Raw genomic sequence first — 20680 nt, 5'->3', positions numbered from 1 at the left:
TTGCAGACGACTCCGATGTCTTCATCTAATTCGGATATGTTCTTTCTTACCTTTCCTCTTGGCTTAAAATATCCTAGGATGAATGGTGGGAGATGACCAGCTGTTAAAAAAAAAAAAAAACTGAACATGATTTTGCAATACTTTGTCAGGCGATGTCTCTCCTATATGTGTCTGTCTGTGGACATCTAGTGGTCGTGATGTGAATTGCAGTCTTTCAAGTGTTTTGCTAGCATGTCATGATATTGTATTGAATTAGTTTCATGAGAAATTGAAGAACTTAACCAAATTCGAGCTAAGGAAGGGTGGACACATCTGTCATATTAGGGCATGTGTAGCTAATAGAAGTAAGTGATGCCTTTTGCTTCATTTAGCATTTACTGTACATTCACTCTCTCATTACCTCATTGGCCCACAATGGTGATTCATTTCTTAATATCTCTATCACAGTCAGAGCTCAGTTTCTCTGCTCTGAATCTCCTTAATAGATGCAGAATGAAATGTTAACATTCTGGCTGTGTGTAGCTGCCACTAGGTGGAGTTTAATGTGTGCTGTCTTATTATTGGATCTAATGTATATGTTGCAAGGAAAGTAGGAAATTCAAGCATTCTATAAAATGAGATAATATAATTGAATTTAATATTTTAAGCTAAGTATGAAATAATGTTATTTAATTCTGACGTGCATGTGCTTCACTGGTTCTAACTATATGTAATGAACTTTAACTATCTGTACAACAAAACCTAACCCTAAGGTAGGCAGGTGCCATGGTTAGTGTCGCTAATTGGTGTATCAATATACACTGGATTATTTGCTGTAAAAGCAGTTCAACTATGGAACTCTCTGCCATAGGCCATGCCAACATCTGCGTTGGAGGCTCCAATTTGGGCTTCCGTTGCAGAATCTGACTTTTTTCCATCAAAAAGCAAACACCCATATTGACCCCATTATGGCCAATATGGTCTGTCGGCTCCATTCATGTCAGTTACGTGCTAGATCCGGGACTTCCGTTATTTTCGTTCCCCTAACAGAGCAGAACAACAGAAACGAGAATCGCTGATGTGAACGCACCCATGGGATGTTGTGATGACGGATTTATCAAACAAGTTCAAAAAGGGCCTGAATGTCTTTCTTGAAAGTATTAATAAGTAATAAAAAGTTAGGCTAGTCTCACATCTGCAGCAGAGGCTCCGGCAGGCTGCTACGGTAGGGAGCGGCCTGCCAGAGTTCTTTCCGCTGATTCCCGGCATTCTCTGCCGGAACTGCAGGCAGGATCACTTGGCTACCGATGTGAAACTAGGCTTATGGGTACTAGAGTTCTAGAGATGGTATGCTGACCCACGGATTTATTCTGATTGCCAAATTTGGAGTCGGGATGTCATCTCCCTTAATATAGAGCACTTGGCATCCCCCAATAGGCTATTTTGATTTCTTATGGACCAACACAGTAGGATTATAGGTTGGACTTGATGGAGCTATGTCTCTACAACCTTACCAAGAATGTATCTATGGATATAATGTTCATAATTGGCTATCCACACTAATTAGGACACTATCAATGCCAAATACGGACAGTATCCACTGTGCCACCAGGGACGGATTGGCCATAGACCCTACAGGGATGCCCAGGGGGCCACACAAGCTCTCCTGATGGCCGCAGGCAGGTACATAATGATTTGATGCTCAACGGCTGCAGTTGCCCTCCTGAACTCAACTGTATTACCACCATCTTCAGGACGGTCATACAGTTGAATACTGTGGAGAGGGCAGCAGTATTTTGTGCTGAACTGTGGTATTTGGTTCTGCTGGGGTAGTACTTTGTGCTGCACTATGGTATTGCAGGCCCTGTCTACTTCTGTTGTCCCTGCCTACTTCTGTTGGCCCTGCCTACTTATGTTCCCCCATCTTCTATCAGTTTAGTCCTGCCTACAACATAGGGCCACTTTTAGTTTTTTTCAGGGCCACTTTAAGTTCCCAATTCGCCCTTGTGTGCCACCATACCTTAGGGTTAGCGTTTATTGTTTGGAAACTTAAGGGTTCATTTATTAAGACCGGTGTTTTAGACATTGGTCTTAATAACCCCCGTGCTGGTGGTGGATCTACCGAAGTTATTTTGAGGTACTTGCCTCTACGTACATAACTTCAGCTCATCCACCGCTGGTCTCAATCTACGGCAGCTTCCTTGCTGGCAGAGATTTAGAACATTTTCTACTCCTAAAACAGGCACAGAAAATGATAAATGAGACAGGCCTCGTGGTTCACTCCCTTCCCCGCCCACACCACACCCTCTTTTATTGACCAGGCATGAACAAGGAAAAGTCACAGATTGCGGCGCAAATTACCTTTGTGCCGCAATCTTCTACAGAAATATGCCAGAAAACTGTCTTATGTCAGTTGATAAATGACCCACTTAAAGTTTATTTGTTATGGTAAACATAGAGTTAGCGTTGGCTCCTCTCTGTTGTCATAACATTTTTAATTATTTGTTTTTCACAAGTTTCAATTTGTTATTAAATCAAAATATGTTAATTTAATGTAAATCTCAGATACCAGATAAGTGCATAGAGATACCAGATAAGAAGATCCGGTACAAGGCTCTCCATAGGGCTGTCCTAGCCTGTAAAACGGCTAGGGCAGCGCTGAAGCCAGCCCATCACAGCTGGTGACGTCACCGAACACACTGCCTCCGCCCAACAGTGTGTTCTTGTAAACAAGATAGCCCTTGCCGTGCGTGATTCAGCGCAGGGCAAGGGAGAGCATCGGAGCCTGTCCCTTTCGCGACCCACACCACGACCACTTTTTCTGATTGTAAATGACCCCCAAATTGTCTGAATGAAATTACCTTCTTTCATATGTTGCATAAAACATGCGCACCATTCTTTAAAATTTCTGGATTTCCTACTTCGCCTGTAACCCACAGTATCCAGTAAGCTTCCATTAATTGTGTCTGTCGGCACCCAGAATTTTAACTCTGTGTATAGACAGGAGATTTGAAGCTCTGTATTAGAAAAATTTAACTGACTTAAATATCAAAAGAAAGGTGCTTTTACTTACATTTTTTTTATTTTCAGCATTCAATAGGAAGTGCAATGAAAATAAGCTCTAGTATACCTGAGGACATAGGAAAGAGACATAAAAGACGTGGTTCTGGCACTCCATCATTGACCTTATCTCGAGTATCTATAGGATCTGGTATGTATGTCATCTGTTATATGGATAATGTTGCACACCCTTTAGTGTGATGGAAATATATGAAATGAATGTCAAGAGTACTTTGGTTTTTAGTAGCTCATATTCCCATATAAATCTTTATCTGTCCATATTGACCTTTGTTTGTGGATGGTCTAGGAACCCTTCCAACCATTGGTTTTGCCACCATGTGCCCTGCACAACATACCAATATTAAAGAAACCGTAAATACTGAATTGTACCATACACCTCTGAGGAGAGTATATGGTAATTTCTCCACAATCTGAAGCAGGCATGAAAATAGGGTGCGCATCAAGATTTTGATCTAAAACCCAAAACCAATATCAATAATTTACCTTTAAAGTAAGCCTATTTGATGAGATTCTTCAGGCGTGGTCAAATACTGTGGGAATTATTGTAGAATTCATTGTGGAAATGCTGTGGATCTGCTGCCCTCTGCATTGCAAATTATGAAATATGTGGCAGAAAACCGCAACATGAATTGACATTTTTCCAATTTAAAATCCTAACCACATGTCAAGTTATGTGTAGTTTTTGTTGCTCAAATTTTCTGCATTGTTTGGGTCAGATTTGTTAAATCTCATCCGCTTTGCTGCTACGAAAAATACTGCAGATTTTCTGCATGCATTTCATTGAAAAAAAATGGCATTGTTTACAGTACGTTATCGGTATTAGATTGTTGGTGGCTCCAACACCTGCATCCCCACAGATCTGCTGTTTTCGGCAGCCACTGGTGTTGGAAACAACACAGTAGTCAGAGCTGAAAGCTGAAAATTCAACCTGCCCCGCTATGTAGTGGCCACGCTTTTTTTTTTCCACGTGTAAGACTAGTTTCACATTAGCGGCAGCCTTCTCCGGCAGGCTATTCTGACGGGTGAACAGCCTGCCGGATCCATGCTGCCGCTAGTGCCGAGTGCAAACATGCCGAGGCGCGGCCAGAATAAAACTACGACATGTGCGTTCACTAGCGGCAGCATGGATCCGGCAGGCTGTTCACCCGCCGGAACAGCCTGCTGGAGAAGGCTGCCGCTAATGTGAAACTAGCCTAAAAAAAAAAGCAAGTGCTGCTTCCCAATGAAATGAATAGAGGCAGAAACACAGCAAAATCAGCACCAAAAAACTCTGTGTGAACTGGCCCAAAGTGTAACTGGCATTTATTTTTATATATTTTTAATGTGTAAGGCCAGTGATCAGAAATGTTTCTCTAATATACTTTGTTTATTGATTTTTTTTACATTTCTATATGAAAACTTGCTTTAAAGTTTCCCCTTAGGCTATTTTCACTTTTGCGTCACAGCTCTCCGGCAGGCTGTTCCGGAAACTGTTCCAGAATGCCAAAATCAGTCGGACAAAAACTGTTTCTGGGTAGTGGCCGGATCTCCATTGGACCCCATTATAGTCAATGGGGCTGGCAGGCATTCTGGTAACATCCGGCAATGCCGGATCTGGAAAACTGTGCCGCAAATGTGAAAGTAGCCTTAGCAGCACTCTTAATGAACATTGCTAAGCCATATCCGCCTTCACAGTACAGGGTAGTGCTGACTGTGAAGTCACTTGGCTTACTTTTACCCTCACTACTGCCGAATGAACATCTGTACTGTATACTGTATATAAATACTCTGCCCTCCTGTCTCCTTCTGTATCCCCCGTGCATGGAATAACTAACCAGCCACTGCTGGTGATGCAGGAGAGATCAGGCAGATTGAGAAGGAGGAGACACATAGAGAATTTTTAATTTACATAGGTCCAAAATTCAGTGTTGGTTAATTTCATATGATATGTTTACAGGCATTGGAGCTTTTGATACTCAGCTCCAAGCCACCTGCTTCCTTCACACAGCCCTTGAGAAAAATAAAATTCTGGCTGTTTACAGTAGCCACCAAGGAGATGCATACAGATGTATGCAGCTGATGCTAAAATTAGTAATAAATCTTTACTATGTTTTCATGGCTTCCCCCCAATGGGACGAACAGCCATCCAGAATGATATTTAAATAGGCAATGTTATGCACTTTCAGCAACTTTGCATGAATCATTTATGCAAATGAATATAATGAACTGTATAATATATTGTCACCCCCAGTTTGCTGCTAAAATCTGTCTTGAGAGACAGGACAGATTATCAGCTTACTAAGGGATCAGTGTTAATTCTGTCTATAAAGGTCTATGGAGATAGTCGGGGAGGAGAAAGAGTGAGCTGCTGGAGGGAGACACAGACACACAGAGATGCTGCTGCTCTAGCAAGTGTCCTATCTTACCCCAGTGCTGAATTCACAGCTAGACTGCTCAGTACTACTTTATAATGTAATTCATGCTGCAGAGGGTGTGCTGCAGAAAAACAGGAGCAGGATCTCCTGTTCTCTCTGTGTGCTGTGTATGGGAGACATCAAAGCAGCTAGTCACCACTTACTAGCTCAGGAAGAGCTACCAGTCACAGTGCCAGCGGTCTCAGCACCATCAGTCAGTGCCTACTAATGTTTATGCACTACTGTTCTAGCGCCCGTTATTGTAACGGGCTTAATGTCTAGTACATCACATAAAAGCACATTTTTATCCTGCTTGCAGTATAGCACTACTGTAGTAGTGCCGCCAGGAGTCTTGACTATCATTCAGATTCTCTTAAATCCTGACTATTAATGCGGATTTAAACAAGTGGACAATTGATTAGGCGATTAACGACTCATTTCTTTTAGCAATTTAAAGTTCATAACAGACCATAATTTCATAAAGTTCATGCAAAGATTATCGTGTAAAAATACAGGAAGTTTGCTAGAGATCGATTGCTCACTTAATGAAGAATAGTTTACATTACAGATCTCTGCTTTTACATCGTTCACATCGCCAAAAAAATCACACAAAGTACCTGTACATTATTGCCACAATTCAATGCCGACAAACGAGAATGTATTCCTTGACATAAACGATTTTACAAGCATAGTGTCCATTCACACGTCTGTAGAATGGGTCTGGATACGTTGGAGTAGTCATCCCACCCTGCTCTTTGACTACTCCAATGAAACCCGGCCCGGATCAGCTGCAGCGAGCAGCTAAAATACTACTAACAAGTGTCAGTAACAAAACGTTACTGATTCATTTCACCGGGCCAGGCACCTCGGTGACACGTATCTATTGTCTACTATGGCACCTTGTGCCTTCTCACAGCTCGTTTAAATGCGCCTTTAGACACAGCAGATTTCAGGATTTTTTATAAGGAAAAAATGTGACTAATAGTCTGAAAAATACAGTAGCTGCTACTGAATACAGTTGCAGTAGCTTCTCCAGGAAGCCAGAATTTTCATTTATTTCTATGGCTGTGTGAATGGAAGCCAGGGATTTAGAACTATGTATTAAAAATAAAAAGCTCTATTTCTTATTAGGCCTCCTTCAAACAGCGTTTTTTGTAGTGTTTTGAAATGCAGTCATCCTTTACACAGAGCATATGACTTTCTGACCCCACCATAGGGTATATAAGGAACTTTTTGGAGAATAAAAAATTAATTAATTACCACCTCTTGTCTTTGGGCCTCAGTAGAGCAGCTAGGCAGACACTGGTCGGTAATGTCACCAATCGTACACATTGTGCTGGCATCAGCACAGTGTAGGCAACATCTTCATATTTCTGCTGCGGGGACCATATGATTGGGAAAAAGATGTCAGGGCTGTATTTAGATGGTATTCAGTCCTGACATTTATTCACAGTGTCTGAAAGATATGTTTTCACATTGCGTTGTATGTTCTTCTTAGGAAAGGGCTGAAAGGACTATTTTTCCTTCGAAAAGGAAATAAATATAGACTAGGCCTACACAGAGACTTTGCCATTGCGACATTAAGATTGCAAGTGTGCTGCTAAAACACCACTTATGATAGTGAATGTAACCCACAATTATGGATATTTGGTGACCACTGCATTGTATTATTTTGTGTGCTGCAACACAACCATCTTCATTATCATTAGGGCACAACCAAAGTCATTACTGTGTAGCCCTGTGCAAGTGCATGGGAACACACCTTACAGGTTCTTTGGATGGTGTGGAGGTGAATTTTTTCAGCAAATTCAGTTTTACTTTACAATACATTTCACTCAATATAAAGGCATAAAATAGTACCATTACAGTCTCTTTTAGGCACATTACACTTGTTGGTTTCAGTCTCTCAGTGAGGGCAGACTTAGGATACACTTAGTGGTTTCACGTCTATAGTCCACAGGTACAGTAAGTATTAGTTTTCACGTAGAAGCATATTTCTAAAGATATATATTCTCTAAACAGTTCCTAGTCCCAAGGGGATCTCCCTGATTCAAGGGTGATGTGTTGGCCTGTAGTACCATAGTTTGACACTTAGAGACCTTTCCGTAATCCACTTGTCACACTTGCCTGGGCACTAGTCCTCCCTCTGCTCCATTGTTCCTAGGGGATGACATACAGACCAGGGTGTTGGGTCCTTTTAAACCCAGCAGCACTAACCCTACTTCTTCCTTTCTCAAGGACCCAACCCTCACCTGTCACTTTGGTAAGGATAGAAGCTCATTCTACTCTCATGTTCGTTGACGCTAGTCATTTTCACTGCAGCTGGTTCTACCTGCTGCTATCTGCTGCAACCTTCTCATCTGCAGGTACATTCCACCTTGCTGCAGCTGTTTCATTCATTACAGTGAGACACCTGTGGAGGCAGACTCCCTGTCCTCCCACACTTGCTCTACATTGCCTTTGGTGTCTGTCTCCATCTTTGGGTCATCACAGTTGTGGTGTCCGATATCTTACATCCCCAGCCAGGGACATCAACTCAGGCTTACACACACAGGCCTTCCGGGCTACCTTATGAGTTTGGGCCTCTCTTCAGGCATTGAATGCTTGCTGCACCTCTTTTAAAGCATACAGTCAGGAGGGAGATTCCTTCTCCTCCTGCAGACTCTGTATTTTGGCCTTGCCTGGTGCAGAGGTGTGAATGCACAACACACAGCTCATTCATCACTAACTAACATGGTGTCTGACCCTATGCTTACATGGCCACTCCATCTACTGAGTGGGTCATGTGCTAGCCGTGTCACTGCTCCTCACTGCAAAGGGACTGGCACCTCTCTCTTCTCTGTTCTGCCTCTCCTGACAGAGCACAGGTCAGTACAGAGTATCATATCAGTGGTACAACAACAGCATTCTTCGTAAGGTGGCACTCACCTTACATCCTTAACCTAATACTTATACTGTTTCATCTTTTCGAACACATTTTCCTCTTTAAAAGAACCACTCACAAAAACACAGTTTTTGAAAACACAATCCTTTAGCATGACAAATATGCAGTGCCAGGGAACATGAAAGCACTGTATGCTTGTTTATTAATAACTGTTTGCAAAATGTAGAAAATACAGTATTTCTGCTTTGTCTCACATAGAGGTTTTGATTAGTTCCACTATATAACTCTTATTCTGCAGCTTCCCTCTAGTGGCAAAGCCCAATCATTTTGAAATCCCACATGACAAGCACATACATCTGCTTTTTTTTTGTTTGTTTTTTGCTGATGTCTCCATTAGAAACTAGCAATATCTGAACAAGCAAAAAAAGATTTAAAAATGCTAAAAAGATACACTGATTATATTCAGGTTTAATAAAAATATCAGAAATGTTGACATCAGACAACCATAACCTATTCTCATTCTTTAGACATTCATATCTTTTTGTGCTACTTCGTGAGCGAAGACAACCTTGCAGCAATCCATGTATTTCTTGTTTTACATTGTAATTATGTATTGTTACTCTAGTTCTGTGATTTAAGTAGGATACACGTTCTGCAAGCACATGACTAGTTACAGAAGTAAACCCAATGGTATAATTAGATGAAAGGAGTCCCATTTATGGTGCCTCGTTTTGTTATCCAGGACAGATAGACCTGATGTTTAATTCCCCCTTTCCACGGCTACTTGGATCAATTCCCTACCCTCTTCTTTGATGATAATATGGTTTCACTTGAAAGGTTGGTGGGCGAACTGGACCCCACCTGATCTACTATTGCAGCTGCTTCATAGCACACGCAACTCTCTACTGCAGTCTAAGGGAGACAGCCAAGCCCACAACTCCCCACATTCTTGGAAGTGAGGGTCCTACAGAATATATTGGGCTGAAGATTAGAGGTTGGTTGGAAGACTCTACGTCCTCAGTGTGGTAACCCGAGGAAACTTGACCATCACATACTGTAACTGTTACGCTGAGCGCTCCGGGTCCCCTGCTGGCCTCGGAGCGCTCACAGCGGAAGCGCCCAGGCAGCACTCCAGCGTCTCGGTGTGTGCGTCATCGCTCTCTAGGGGGCGCGCGCGCCGGGACTCTTAGATTCAAAGGACCAGTGCACCGGTGATTGGTGCCTGGTCCAAAGGGGTTATTAAGGGTTAAGGTTGTGAGAGGCAGTGCTGACTTAATTAGGCTGCACCTGTGCACTGCCCATTTATACCTTCTCCTCCCACAGCTTTCTGCCGGATCTTTGTGCCTTGTGCCTCAGAGAAAGCGTTCCTTTCTATGTTTGTTTGCCTTACCTGTTGCCGTACCCGTTGCTACCGTCCACTCGCCTTTGAACCTTTTCCGCCTGCCCTGACCGCTGCTACGTCCGACTTCGCTCTTGCCTTCTCCCTGTGTACCACGCCATATCACCAGCCAGAGAGGTCGAGTTGTTACTAGGGGACACGACCTGGTAGTTACCGCCGCAGCAAATCCATCCCGCTTTGCGGCGGGCTCTGGTGAAGACCAGTAACTGCTTAGAACCGGTCCTCTAGTACAACCCGCGCCATCGCCTCTCTGGTCCAGAGGATCCACTACCTGTCCTGCCGGTACGTGACAGTAACCTGGCCCTACCCACAATGGTTCTTATCATAGAAACCCACTGTAAACTATTTGGTAGAATCCTGTGGGATTCTGGTGTGAAAATTACCCTTATGAAAATCAAAAGGTCTCCTTGACAGAGAATAACAGAAAATTATGTCAGCTTGCCATGATTATGTAAAAATCATACAGAAAACCAGGATATGAGTGTGGAGTGTGAAGTGTGAACTTACAATTAACAATTAATTGTCTCAATTTCTATGGATGCATACCAATTTGCAATGACTTGACCTACACAGAGCTTACTATTGGTAGATAATAATGTATAACAATCATTTTCAGATCACAGTCGGTCTGAGATGGATCTCAGAAGACAGTTTCCAGAGGGGAATGGGGAAACAGGAAGTATAAGGAGCAGATCTGTTCCAGGGGGATTGAACACTAATTTGGTGAGTTGAACATTAATCTCTTACAGAATGTAGACAGAGTGGCAAAGTAAACTCAAACTGTATTCCTCTTGAATAATCTCCCCAATGTCAACCGACTCTACTGACAATGTAATGTAAAGGGTGGGCCCTTTATATGGATACACCTTAATAAAATGGGAATGGTTGGTGATATTAACTTCCTGTTTGTGACACATTAGTATATGTAAGGGGGGAAACTTTTCAAGATGGGTAATCACCATGGCGGCCATTTTGAAGTCGGACATTTTGAATCCAACTTTAGTTTTTTCAATAGGAAGAGGGTCATGTGACACATCAAACTTATTGGGAATTTTACAAGAAAAACAATGGTGTGCTTGGTTTTAACGTAACGTTATTCTTTCATGAGTTATTTACAAGTTTCTGACCACTTATAAAATGTGTTCAATGTGCTGCCCATTGTGTTGGATTGTCAATGCAACCCTCTTCTCCCACTCTTCACACACTGATAGCAACACCGCAGGAGAAATGCTAGCACAGGCTTCCAGTATCCGTAGTTTCAGGTGCTGCACATCTCGTATCTTCACAGCATAGACAATTGCCTTCAGATGACCCCAAAGATAAAAGTCTAAGGGGGTCAGATCGGGAGACCTTGGGGGCCATTCAACTGGCCCACGACGACCAATCCACTTTCCAGGAAACTGTTCATCTAGGAATGCTTGGACCTGACACCCATAATGTGGTGGTGCACCATCTTGCTGGAAAAACTCAGGGAACGTGCCAGCTTCAGTGCATAAAGAGGGAAACACATCATCATGTAGCAATTTCGCATATCCAGTGGCCTTGAGGTTTCCATTGATGAAGAATGGCCCCACTATCTTTGTACCCCATATACCACACCATAGCATCAATTTTTTTGTTCCAACAGTCTTGGAGGGATCTATCCAATGTGGGTTAGTGTCAGACCAATAGCGGTGGTTTTGTTTGTTAACTTCACCATTCACATAAAAGTTTGCCTCATCACTGAACAAAATCTTCTGCGTAAACTGAGGGTCCTGTTCCAATTTTTGTTTTGCCCATTCTGCAAATTCAGTGCGCCGATCTGGGTCATCCTCATTGAGATGCTGCAGTAGCTGGAGTTTGTAAGGGTGCCATTTGAGAGTAGCTAATATCCGCCGAAGGGATGTTCGACTAATGCCACTCTCCAGTGACATGCGGCGAGTGCTACGCTGTGGGCTCTTGCTGAATGAAGCTAGGACAGCCACTGATGTTTCTTCATTAGAGACAGATTTCATGCGTCCACATTTGGGCAAATCCAACACTGAACCAGTTTTACGAAACTTAGAAAGCAGTTTGCTAACTGTAGACTGGGAGATGGGTGGTCTCGTAGGGTGTCTTGCATTGAAATCTGCTGCAATGACCCGGTTACTGCGTTCACCAGACATCAACACAATTTCTATCCGCTCCTCACATGTTAACCTCGGCGACATGTCAATGGCTGTAAACAAAGAGAAACTTGTAAATAACTAATGAAAGAATAAAGTTACGTCACATGACCCTCTTCCTATTGAAAAAACAAAAGTTGGATTCAAAATGGCCAACTTCAAAATGGCTGCCATGGTCACCACCCATCTTGAAAAGTTTCCCCCCTCACATATACTAATGTGCCACAAAAATATCACCAACCATTCCCATTTTATTAAGGTGTATCCATATAAATGGCCCACCCTGTATATAAGAATTGCCTGACAGGATCTGCCATATTAAATTTTAACTTGACCAATCCTACTATTTTTCTTGGAGATAAGCAGCAGCCATCTGTCCTCCTCTCCAATAATGGCTCGATGGACCATGTATTGTGTGTTTATGGAGACTTGGGGCGAGGTTTGCCTAGCTTTATTATACTTTATTATATTTTATAATTTAACTGAATATTTGTTATTTATTTTTGTAGCTGTATTCATTATTTCCAAATGTTCACATTTGGAAATACATGTGATTGCCTTCTTCTTCATGGCAGGAAATAAATACAGATGGGCCTTTTCTGTGCGATCTGCGTTTCTTCCAAGTTCCATTAAATTCTGTTTATTAGAAGCCTTGAGGCTTACACCTCCAAATCTTCTGCTCTAAAAAGGTTGTGAGGGGGCTGCTCAGCTGTTGGCCAGTGTATCTACTGACACATTCGGAACAGTGTGTCTTAAGGGTTTACTCTTTATTAATTAAAGGAGAAATCAACTTTTAAAAACATTGACACCATTTTGTCATCAAAATCCACAAAAACTAGGAACTGAAGTCAATACATATTTTAAGTGACATAATATCCACTGATATATAATTTAGATTTATATAACTGATCTGCATTTTTTTGATGCTATGCAGATTTAAAATTCAATATTAATACTTGAAGATTATAAACAATAGAGCAAATTTCCCATTGGGCAGAATTAGAGGTTGATTTTAAGTGGACTCTGCATGGATTTTAGTGGCAAAATTTACAAAGAAAAGCCACAGTGTGGTTTTAAAAACTCTTTAAAAACTCAAATAGATCCAGCTCCCATCAGTTAAAAATAACTTTTACTCCTAAAATTTTAAAAACTCCATGGTGTCGTCTTGCTTACGTGTTTTATGTATACTGCTCTTAATCATAAGATTAAACACCTTATGTGCAAAACGCGTAAGTGAGAGGACACCGTGGAGTTTTTAATAATATAGAAGTAAAACTTATGTTTTAACTGATAGGTGCTGGATCTACTTCACTTTTTGAGGTTTTCACCCCCATGGCCGAGTCTGAGTAACATCTGTGCCTGCCTCCTCCTTTTCAGACTAGGGATATTTTACATGCGTCCTGGATCCTGGGTGAGCTGTGAACTTTTGTTTCTTTATTATGAACATACTCTTAGTAGAAATATGTTTGAATACCATTTTGTCTTCTATGTGAACAAACATTAAGGAGAACAGCATTTTATCAATTGAACAGATCAAACTGTATACTATCAGCTAGATTTACTGTAACACTCTGTGACGCCATCTTTCGTATATATATATATCAAAACAAAGGCGTTAGCACAATCTGCTATATATGTAAAGCACGGCGGTGGCCTCAGGAGCTGAATGCGCTCCATCGGTAACATACAGCAGAAACCCTGTTGCAATGGCCTGGATAGGAGCTAGCTCCAATCTCAGCTGACTAACGCGTCACATGCCAGGATCACTAGTGACTACTGTATCCAAGTGACTAGACAGACATAGGAACTCCCTCTGTTACCCCATCAATGCCTTGGTGATGCAATCATGGATTGCCCATAGGTCATGAGGGCACTCAGAGACTTAACAATGGTCCTCAGGTCTGTCATGTACAGAACCAGTAAGATGATCCAGCACTCTCAATGTTCTTTTGAATATGATTTATTTCAAGAAATATACCTTGGTAAAGGTTTTGGGTACTGCCACATATTGCGTTGGTGCTGCGCACAGCAAAACAAAAAATTAACAGTGCCACAATTACAGTTTTTTTGGTCACCCAGTATTCAAAAAATGAAAGAAAATGTTGAACATCCTCCAAAGAGGTACTAATTTGGGCATAAACTTTTGGTAAGTGTTTTGGCCATAATAAGGTTAATCCATAAGTTGGAATTGATTGCTTTGCTCTATAAACATAGTAACAAGATTACAGAGGTTGTCCGGACTTTTACTATTTGTGACCTATCCTCAGGATAGGTCATCAATATCAGTTTGGCGGGGGTCCAACACTCTTCACCCCGCCAATCAGCTGTATAAGGAGATGGCATGTGCAGTGCATGCATGCCATTTCCCGTCTCTCTTCCTGTTAGCTGCAGCGGACAGTAAGAGAGACGGCACGTGCTCACTGCGCACGCCGTCTCCTCATACAGCTGATCGGCAGTGGTGCCGAGTGTTGGACCCCTACCGATCTGATATTGATGCTCTATCCTGAGGATAGGTCATCAATAGTAAAAGCCGTGAGAACCCCTTTAATGATTGTCTTTTATAGTCAGATTGTTAACTTTCATTGCTGCATCTGTGGCCATTTTAACACATTTTCAGTAATAAACATAGCACATTAACACTGTGTACTATAATGTGCTTTCTCCTCCACCAAAGTACAAAAAAAAAAAAAGTCTATCCTATTAGGCCTCTGTGATCTTATATAGAGGGAAGCATAGCCAATTGCAACAGGCGGTGCCCTGGCTCATGCAAGATTAAGAAGCCAAATGTTCACACTATTGATTAGCATTAACAGAGCTGCAGGATACGACTTCTCCTATTAGACTTCACGGTCTGCTAGTGTTGGGGAAACTGTGATATTCACTGTTAGCAAATTAGCACAAATGAGAGCCAGGAACTGGGAAAACTAATACTGTTTTCTCAGTTGGCTCTAATGTGTATTCTGCTCAGATAAGAGCGAGAAGAAATTGCATACAGGATACCAAATGCCTATCCATTTGATGAAACACAAGAACCCTCTTAAACAAGACTTGTTTGTATAATAGATTTTTCAAGTAAGTTAATAGAAATCAAGCTCACATAATTCTTCATCCTACATTTTGCCATATATTGTTCATTTCATTATTTAATTGTAGATTTGACTAAAATTGGGTATTGGTTTAGAAAACACATATGCAAATACTCTTTTATGCAGTTCTGAGTAAATTGAGGTGACTTAAGGATCTACAAAGAGTGTCTTGCTCTGTAGGACACAGCATGTCTGTGCATTACATGGATGGCTTGTCATTTGTAATGTTCAATTTCCCCTCCAATTTGAAATCAATTTTTTTTTACAAAGTAAGTCAATGGCAGATATATGCAACTGTTAGACATCACAGTTGAATATGTCTGGGACATAAGTTTGGCGGAACTGTATGTGAGCCATATATGATTTTTTTTACCTTGATTCATTTCAGCTTTGAGAAAATCTGTCACGCAAGACTGAACACCATATTTCTCAGTGTACCAGATAACTGCCATAATATATAGATAAATCTGCTTCTGTTCGTATATATTACAAAACTGGAAGCCTGCAGCCACCACTAGGGGGTGCTCAGTGCATAAGAATTTATACAGTTACTGTATAATGAAAGTTGTAGATAGTCTCTTTGCATTGAGCTCCCCCTAGTGTTGGGTGATGGAAGATGCAGTAAATCTATGTCTGGAACAGCAGATGCAGTTCAGTGCTAGGCCCCCCTCACCCTTATTCCCATAACAGTTGCAAGGTCTGCTTCTATGGCTGCTGCATGCAAGAATGCCTTTTGATTAAATGAATTTGACTGTATATGTATATAGTTTTTGACTGTGTATGTATATGATTTTTTCAGGAATATGTAGATGAAAATGAAGAGGATTTTACAGACATAGTGCCATACCAACCAGCCAGTTTACGAGGTGGATATTCTGTTGTAAGTAAAGGACTGGGGATGTGCTAGTTTTAGGTACTTGTGGCTAATTGGATGACATATACACTTTCTAATACAATTACCTTTCTCTGGCAGTCGGTTCCCAGCCCACTATATTTACAAGTGAATGTGATATATTTTATGATATTATCATATTCACTCGAGAAGGTCAGGGAATGGTGGTATGGGAACCAAGCAGAATAAAGTTAACTATATTACAAAGCATTACATTTTTTACCTTTTTGTGATCATGTCGACCTATTCACACACAAATGCTAAAGATCTCCACAGTAAATAAATATGAGCAGGATCCAGGTGGTACTTTTTTCTCTTGTGGATAGTGCCCAAAAGACATCAGGGAAACGGGTATGCAAATTAGCTTTATTTCTAAAAAGAAAAGAAAGATGAACCTCTATTGCAACCAGATAGAAAGTAACTATCCTATAAATCAATGTTCAACCTGTTAAATGGGCCTTGAGACAATTTAGGATTATAGCTAAACCAGCACCCCATCTGCAGACAGCTGTATTTGGGTGATTGTCCCTCATCAGTGCAGAGTAGAGAGAACTGGCTTAACTAGTGAGAAATCTTTGTCAGGATCTGGCTGGAACTAGTTCTCCTTATGGAGAGCGCCTAGAAGGGGTGTACGTAGTCTTATAGGCCTTGAAAAAATTATGCAAATTGAATCTCTTTCCAGTGGCTACAGTGCCAATCACAAGAGGTACAGCAGCACTAAGACATACCTAAACATTGGATATATGGATTATTTTGAATTGCACTCATTTTATTCATATGTATGTGTGTCTATCTGCCCCATCCTCATCAGATAGGATCTTCCATTCACATGTTCGCACTTTGGGTCTGGATCCGTTCCTTAATTATGCCGAACAGGTGCGGACCCATTCACCTTCAATGGGAACGGAAAAGATGCGGACAGCACACATCCGCATTTCCGGGCCGCGGCCCCGAACTTCCGATCCGCAGCTGCGGACAAGAATAGGCATTTCTATTGGGGTGCCAGCCCAGTGTTTTGCAGATCCGCAAAACACTGCGAACGTGTGAATGGACCATACACCAACTCACCTCTCTTGGGCCTAGAACTCCAAAATAACTCATTTCCTTATATCCACAATGTATACAACTGTGACACCTATATTATTTGAGTTTATGAGGCCGATGGCTAAGGGCTCACTCAGAAAATAGGACCCGGGTGTGACTGCTGCCTCTGTACCCCCTGTAGCTACTCCCCAGCTTTAGTTTGTACATGCTATGTAAGTTTGTTTTGTGTGTAATTTCTAATCAGGGTAATTGAAAACTTCAGGTTGTATATATATATATATATATATATATATATATATATAAAATTGTCGATTCCATGTTATTTTATCTTTTCTGAATATTAGCCAAGTAAAGTCAAGAGTTAATGATAATATGAAAGAAATGGCGCTTTGTTCAGGTAGTCTCAGCTTCGAGAGCAGTCTAATGATCTGTAGATGCCTGTGACAGTCTGGATCATGATATTATTATAGTCTTCTACAACACAATGTCAAGCAGGACTCAGTAAGAATGGGAAGTACCACAGCATTATTCTCTGAGAGTACCTCACAGTTCACCTCTGCGGTATATGGATGTTGAATGAAGACTTCAAAAACCACAAAGAGTGACAGATATTCTTGTAAGATCTTCAGTTGGTCCTGTCACTGCTGTCTACTTATTGCTGTAATGATAAGACAACTTCATCTTGTTAAGGTGTCTAGTCTACCCTCTGTGCTAAGTAAGTGAACAGCCAAGCAAGGTCGAAATAACTGAGAAAATGGTTCGTTTTGAGGCTCAGAACATGTAAAATGAATGAAGCTCTGTGTCAGTGAAGCTCTTCTCTACCACCCCTTCCTGTTCTGCTCAAGCATTAGAAGCAGTAGAATATACTATAATACTATAAGATCTACTCTCTGTTACTAGGCACCAAGGTCCTATGAAATGCAGTGTGCAAAGGTTTTGGTGGAACAAACTAATATGTGGCACCAACACTTCGGTATTATACTGTGTAACACTACTGTATGTCTGCAGAAAAGTGGGGATCAAGAGGTGTCATCTGTTACCAGACATCTTTACAAATTTTTATGGGCAAGCACAGTGCTGATAGAAATACACATAAGAGTCCCCTTTAAATGATGCTTTGAGCTGTTAGCCAACATGCGTAAGTCAGACGTTCCCATCCAATAGCTCTCCAGCTTTTAGAAAACTATAAGTCCAATCATCCTGAAGCTATCAGGGCATGATGGAAGTTGTACTTTAGCAACAGTACCTGGCCCCACTAACACACACCTCCCCTCCCCTAACCCTTCCTTGTGTGCCCTCTCCTCCTTTAGGTACGGTCCTCCTGTTTCCTCGACAGGCGCTGCATACGTTGTCCTTCTTACTCATACTCTTTCTCTTTCATCATCTTCTCCATCTTAGATGGAGTTTACCAAGCAGACATCTTAGATTCTTAACTTTTCTATTATCATCATCCTCCCAACCATGCTCAGAACCCCCATATCAGATCCTCAGATCAAACCCCCATATCAGACCTCAAATCAGAACCCTGATCTGATATATGGGATTACACATCCTGCACATATCACTGAGCTGTTCGTGCTCCTTGTATCACTACTATGAGTTACAGACTGTTGCATGCGATGGCTCCCCAGATCATCACACCGGCAGTTGCAGCAGTGTGTCACTCCACAGCAAAAAGCAGAATTGAAGTGCTCACCATGAAGCCTCCATACTCAAACCTGACCATCATCGGATCCCAAACACAATATGGATTTGTTGCTAAATATGATTAGGTTCTGGTTTGTAACAGTCCAGGTTTCTCATTCACAAAACCACTGCAAACAAAGGCAATGGTGGCTGACTGACAATGGCAGCACACATAATGGCCTTCATGACACCACATTTCCTTCTGCTAAGCACCTGGAAATGGTCCAGGCGGAAACAGAGGTGTGGACATGGACACTGTGGGAGCTGCTCATGCTTGTACCGTAGGTGAATCAAATGAACTGGTGGCCTGTCTGGGCTGTTCGAAGACTGTTTGCCAAGTGTGTGTGTGTCCTCATGTAACCACTGCTCCCAACACATCCTAAAAGCGAGGTCAGAACGACCTAGATGCTGGGCAGTTTCATCTAAACAAATATCCTGCTTCGATGATGTGCCCCCTCTCAAAGTCTATCAACTGGGTAAAATGTCTTCTAGTGTGGCTACCCAAAAGTAGCCCCTGAGAATATTTTTATAGGGCAGCAGAGGAAGAACTTTTACGCTGCCTTGTGTTAAGACTCCGTGTGTAATCAGATCACACATGTAATCATATACATATCTGCCTGAGACATAACTGCATGCCGAATTCTGCAGCAATCCGACATTTCTATCTGGGTGCGTTATTTTCCAAAGAGTCAAATATCCAATTTTACTTTCTATGAATGTCAGTGACACGAATGAACTACAGTTTGGAGCCAGGTTTGTTTTGTGGCCACAGTGATGTCTGCTAAGAGGAGATGGATTCCTCAGGCCTTGCTCTTTGTAGGTAAAACATACAGTACAGACCAAAAGTTTGGACACACCTTCTCATTCAAAGAGTTTTCTTTATTTTCATGACTATGAAGGCATCAAAACTATGAATTAACACATGTGGAATTATATACATAACAAACAAGTGTGAAACAACTGAAAATATGTCATATTCTAGGTTCTTCAAAGTAGCCACCTTTTGCTTTGATTACTGCTTTGCACACTCTTGGCATTCTCTTGATGAGCTTCAAGAGGTATTCCCCTGAAATGGTCTTCCAACAGTCTTGAAGGAGTTCCCAGAGATGCTTAGCACTTGTTGGCCCTTTTGCCTTCACTCTGCGGTCCAGCTCACCCCAAACCATCTTGATTGGGTTCAGGTCCGGTGACTGTGGAGGCCAGGTCATCTGGCGCAGCACCCCATCACTCTCCTTCATGGTCAAATAGCCCTTACTTTCAAAGTTTTCCCAATTTTTCGGCTGACTGACTGACCTTCATTTCTTAAAGTAATGATGGCCACTTGTTTTTCTTTACTTAGCTGCTTTTTTCTTGCCATAATACAAATTCTAACAGTCTATTCAGTAGGACTATCAGCTGTGTATCCACCTGACTTCTCCTCAACGCAACTGATGGTCCCAACCCCATTTATAAGGCAAGAAATCCCACTTATTAAACCTGACAGGGCACACCTGTGAAGTGAAAACCATTTCAGGGGACTACCTCTTGAAGCTCATCAAGAGAATGCCAAGAGTGTGCAAAGCAGTAATCAAAGCAAAAGGTGGCTACTTTGAAGAACCTAGAATATGACATATTTTCAGTTGTTTCACACTTGTTTGTTATGTATATAATTCCACATGTGTTAATTCATAGTTTTGATGCCTTCATAGTCATGAAAATAAAGAAAACTCTTTGAATGAGAAGGTGTGTCCAAACTTTTGGTCTGTACGGTATATATAGAATTTTCAAATCGATAGGTAGAAATTGCTGTGGATCTCCTTGAATCTCCTTCTGACGGTCTCTTATTTTATTGGCTCTTCTTTTGGTGTGTGTTTCTAATTCTGCTATCATTGCTGCTTTCTACCCTTCTTCTTTCTATAAGCATGCCCAGTCAGTCTCGGACAAGAAGTGGACCCACTTAAGTGTCCCTGAAGCTGATGCAGACACTGTGAGTTCTTCCCTGATACTTTTTTTTTCTGTCTTCTTGTAATTGTTTGCATGTTTTTTGCCTTTGTCATATTCTGTGGGCAATATTGGCTTTAATATTGGCATGCCGAAAGATCACAATTGCCCG

General features: G+C 41.6%; 1 protein-coding gene across 1 annotated transcript in view; it reads left to right on the top strand.

Annotated features, from left to right (window-relative positions):
- The window catches only part of SYTL5 (synaptotagmin like 5), a 169380-nt gene that overhangs the window by 91244 nt on the left and 57456 nt on the right, over positions 1–20680 (top strand). The window contains exons 10-12 of the mRNA XM_040423794.1: positions 3070–3190; positions 10353–10459; positions 15766–15846. Of these exons, the coding sequence (XP_040279728.1) occupies positions 3070–3190; positions 10353–10459; positions 15766–15846 (309 nt within the window). The remainder of the gene's footprint in view (positions 1–3069; positions 3191–10352; positions 10460–15765; positions 15847–20680) is intronic.

This window comes from Bufo bufo, chromosome 3, assembly GCF_905171765.1.
Source record: "Bufo bufo chromosome 3, aBufBuf1.1, whole genome shotgun sequence".
Taxonomy (NCBI): domain Eukaryota; kingdom Metazoa; phylum Chordata; class Amphibia; order Anura; family Bufonidae; genus Bufo; species Bufo bufo.
The sequence above is the reverse complement of the archived record's forward strand: the minus strand, read 5'-3'. Positions and strand labels throughout refer to the sequence as shown.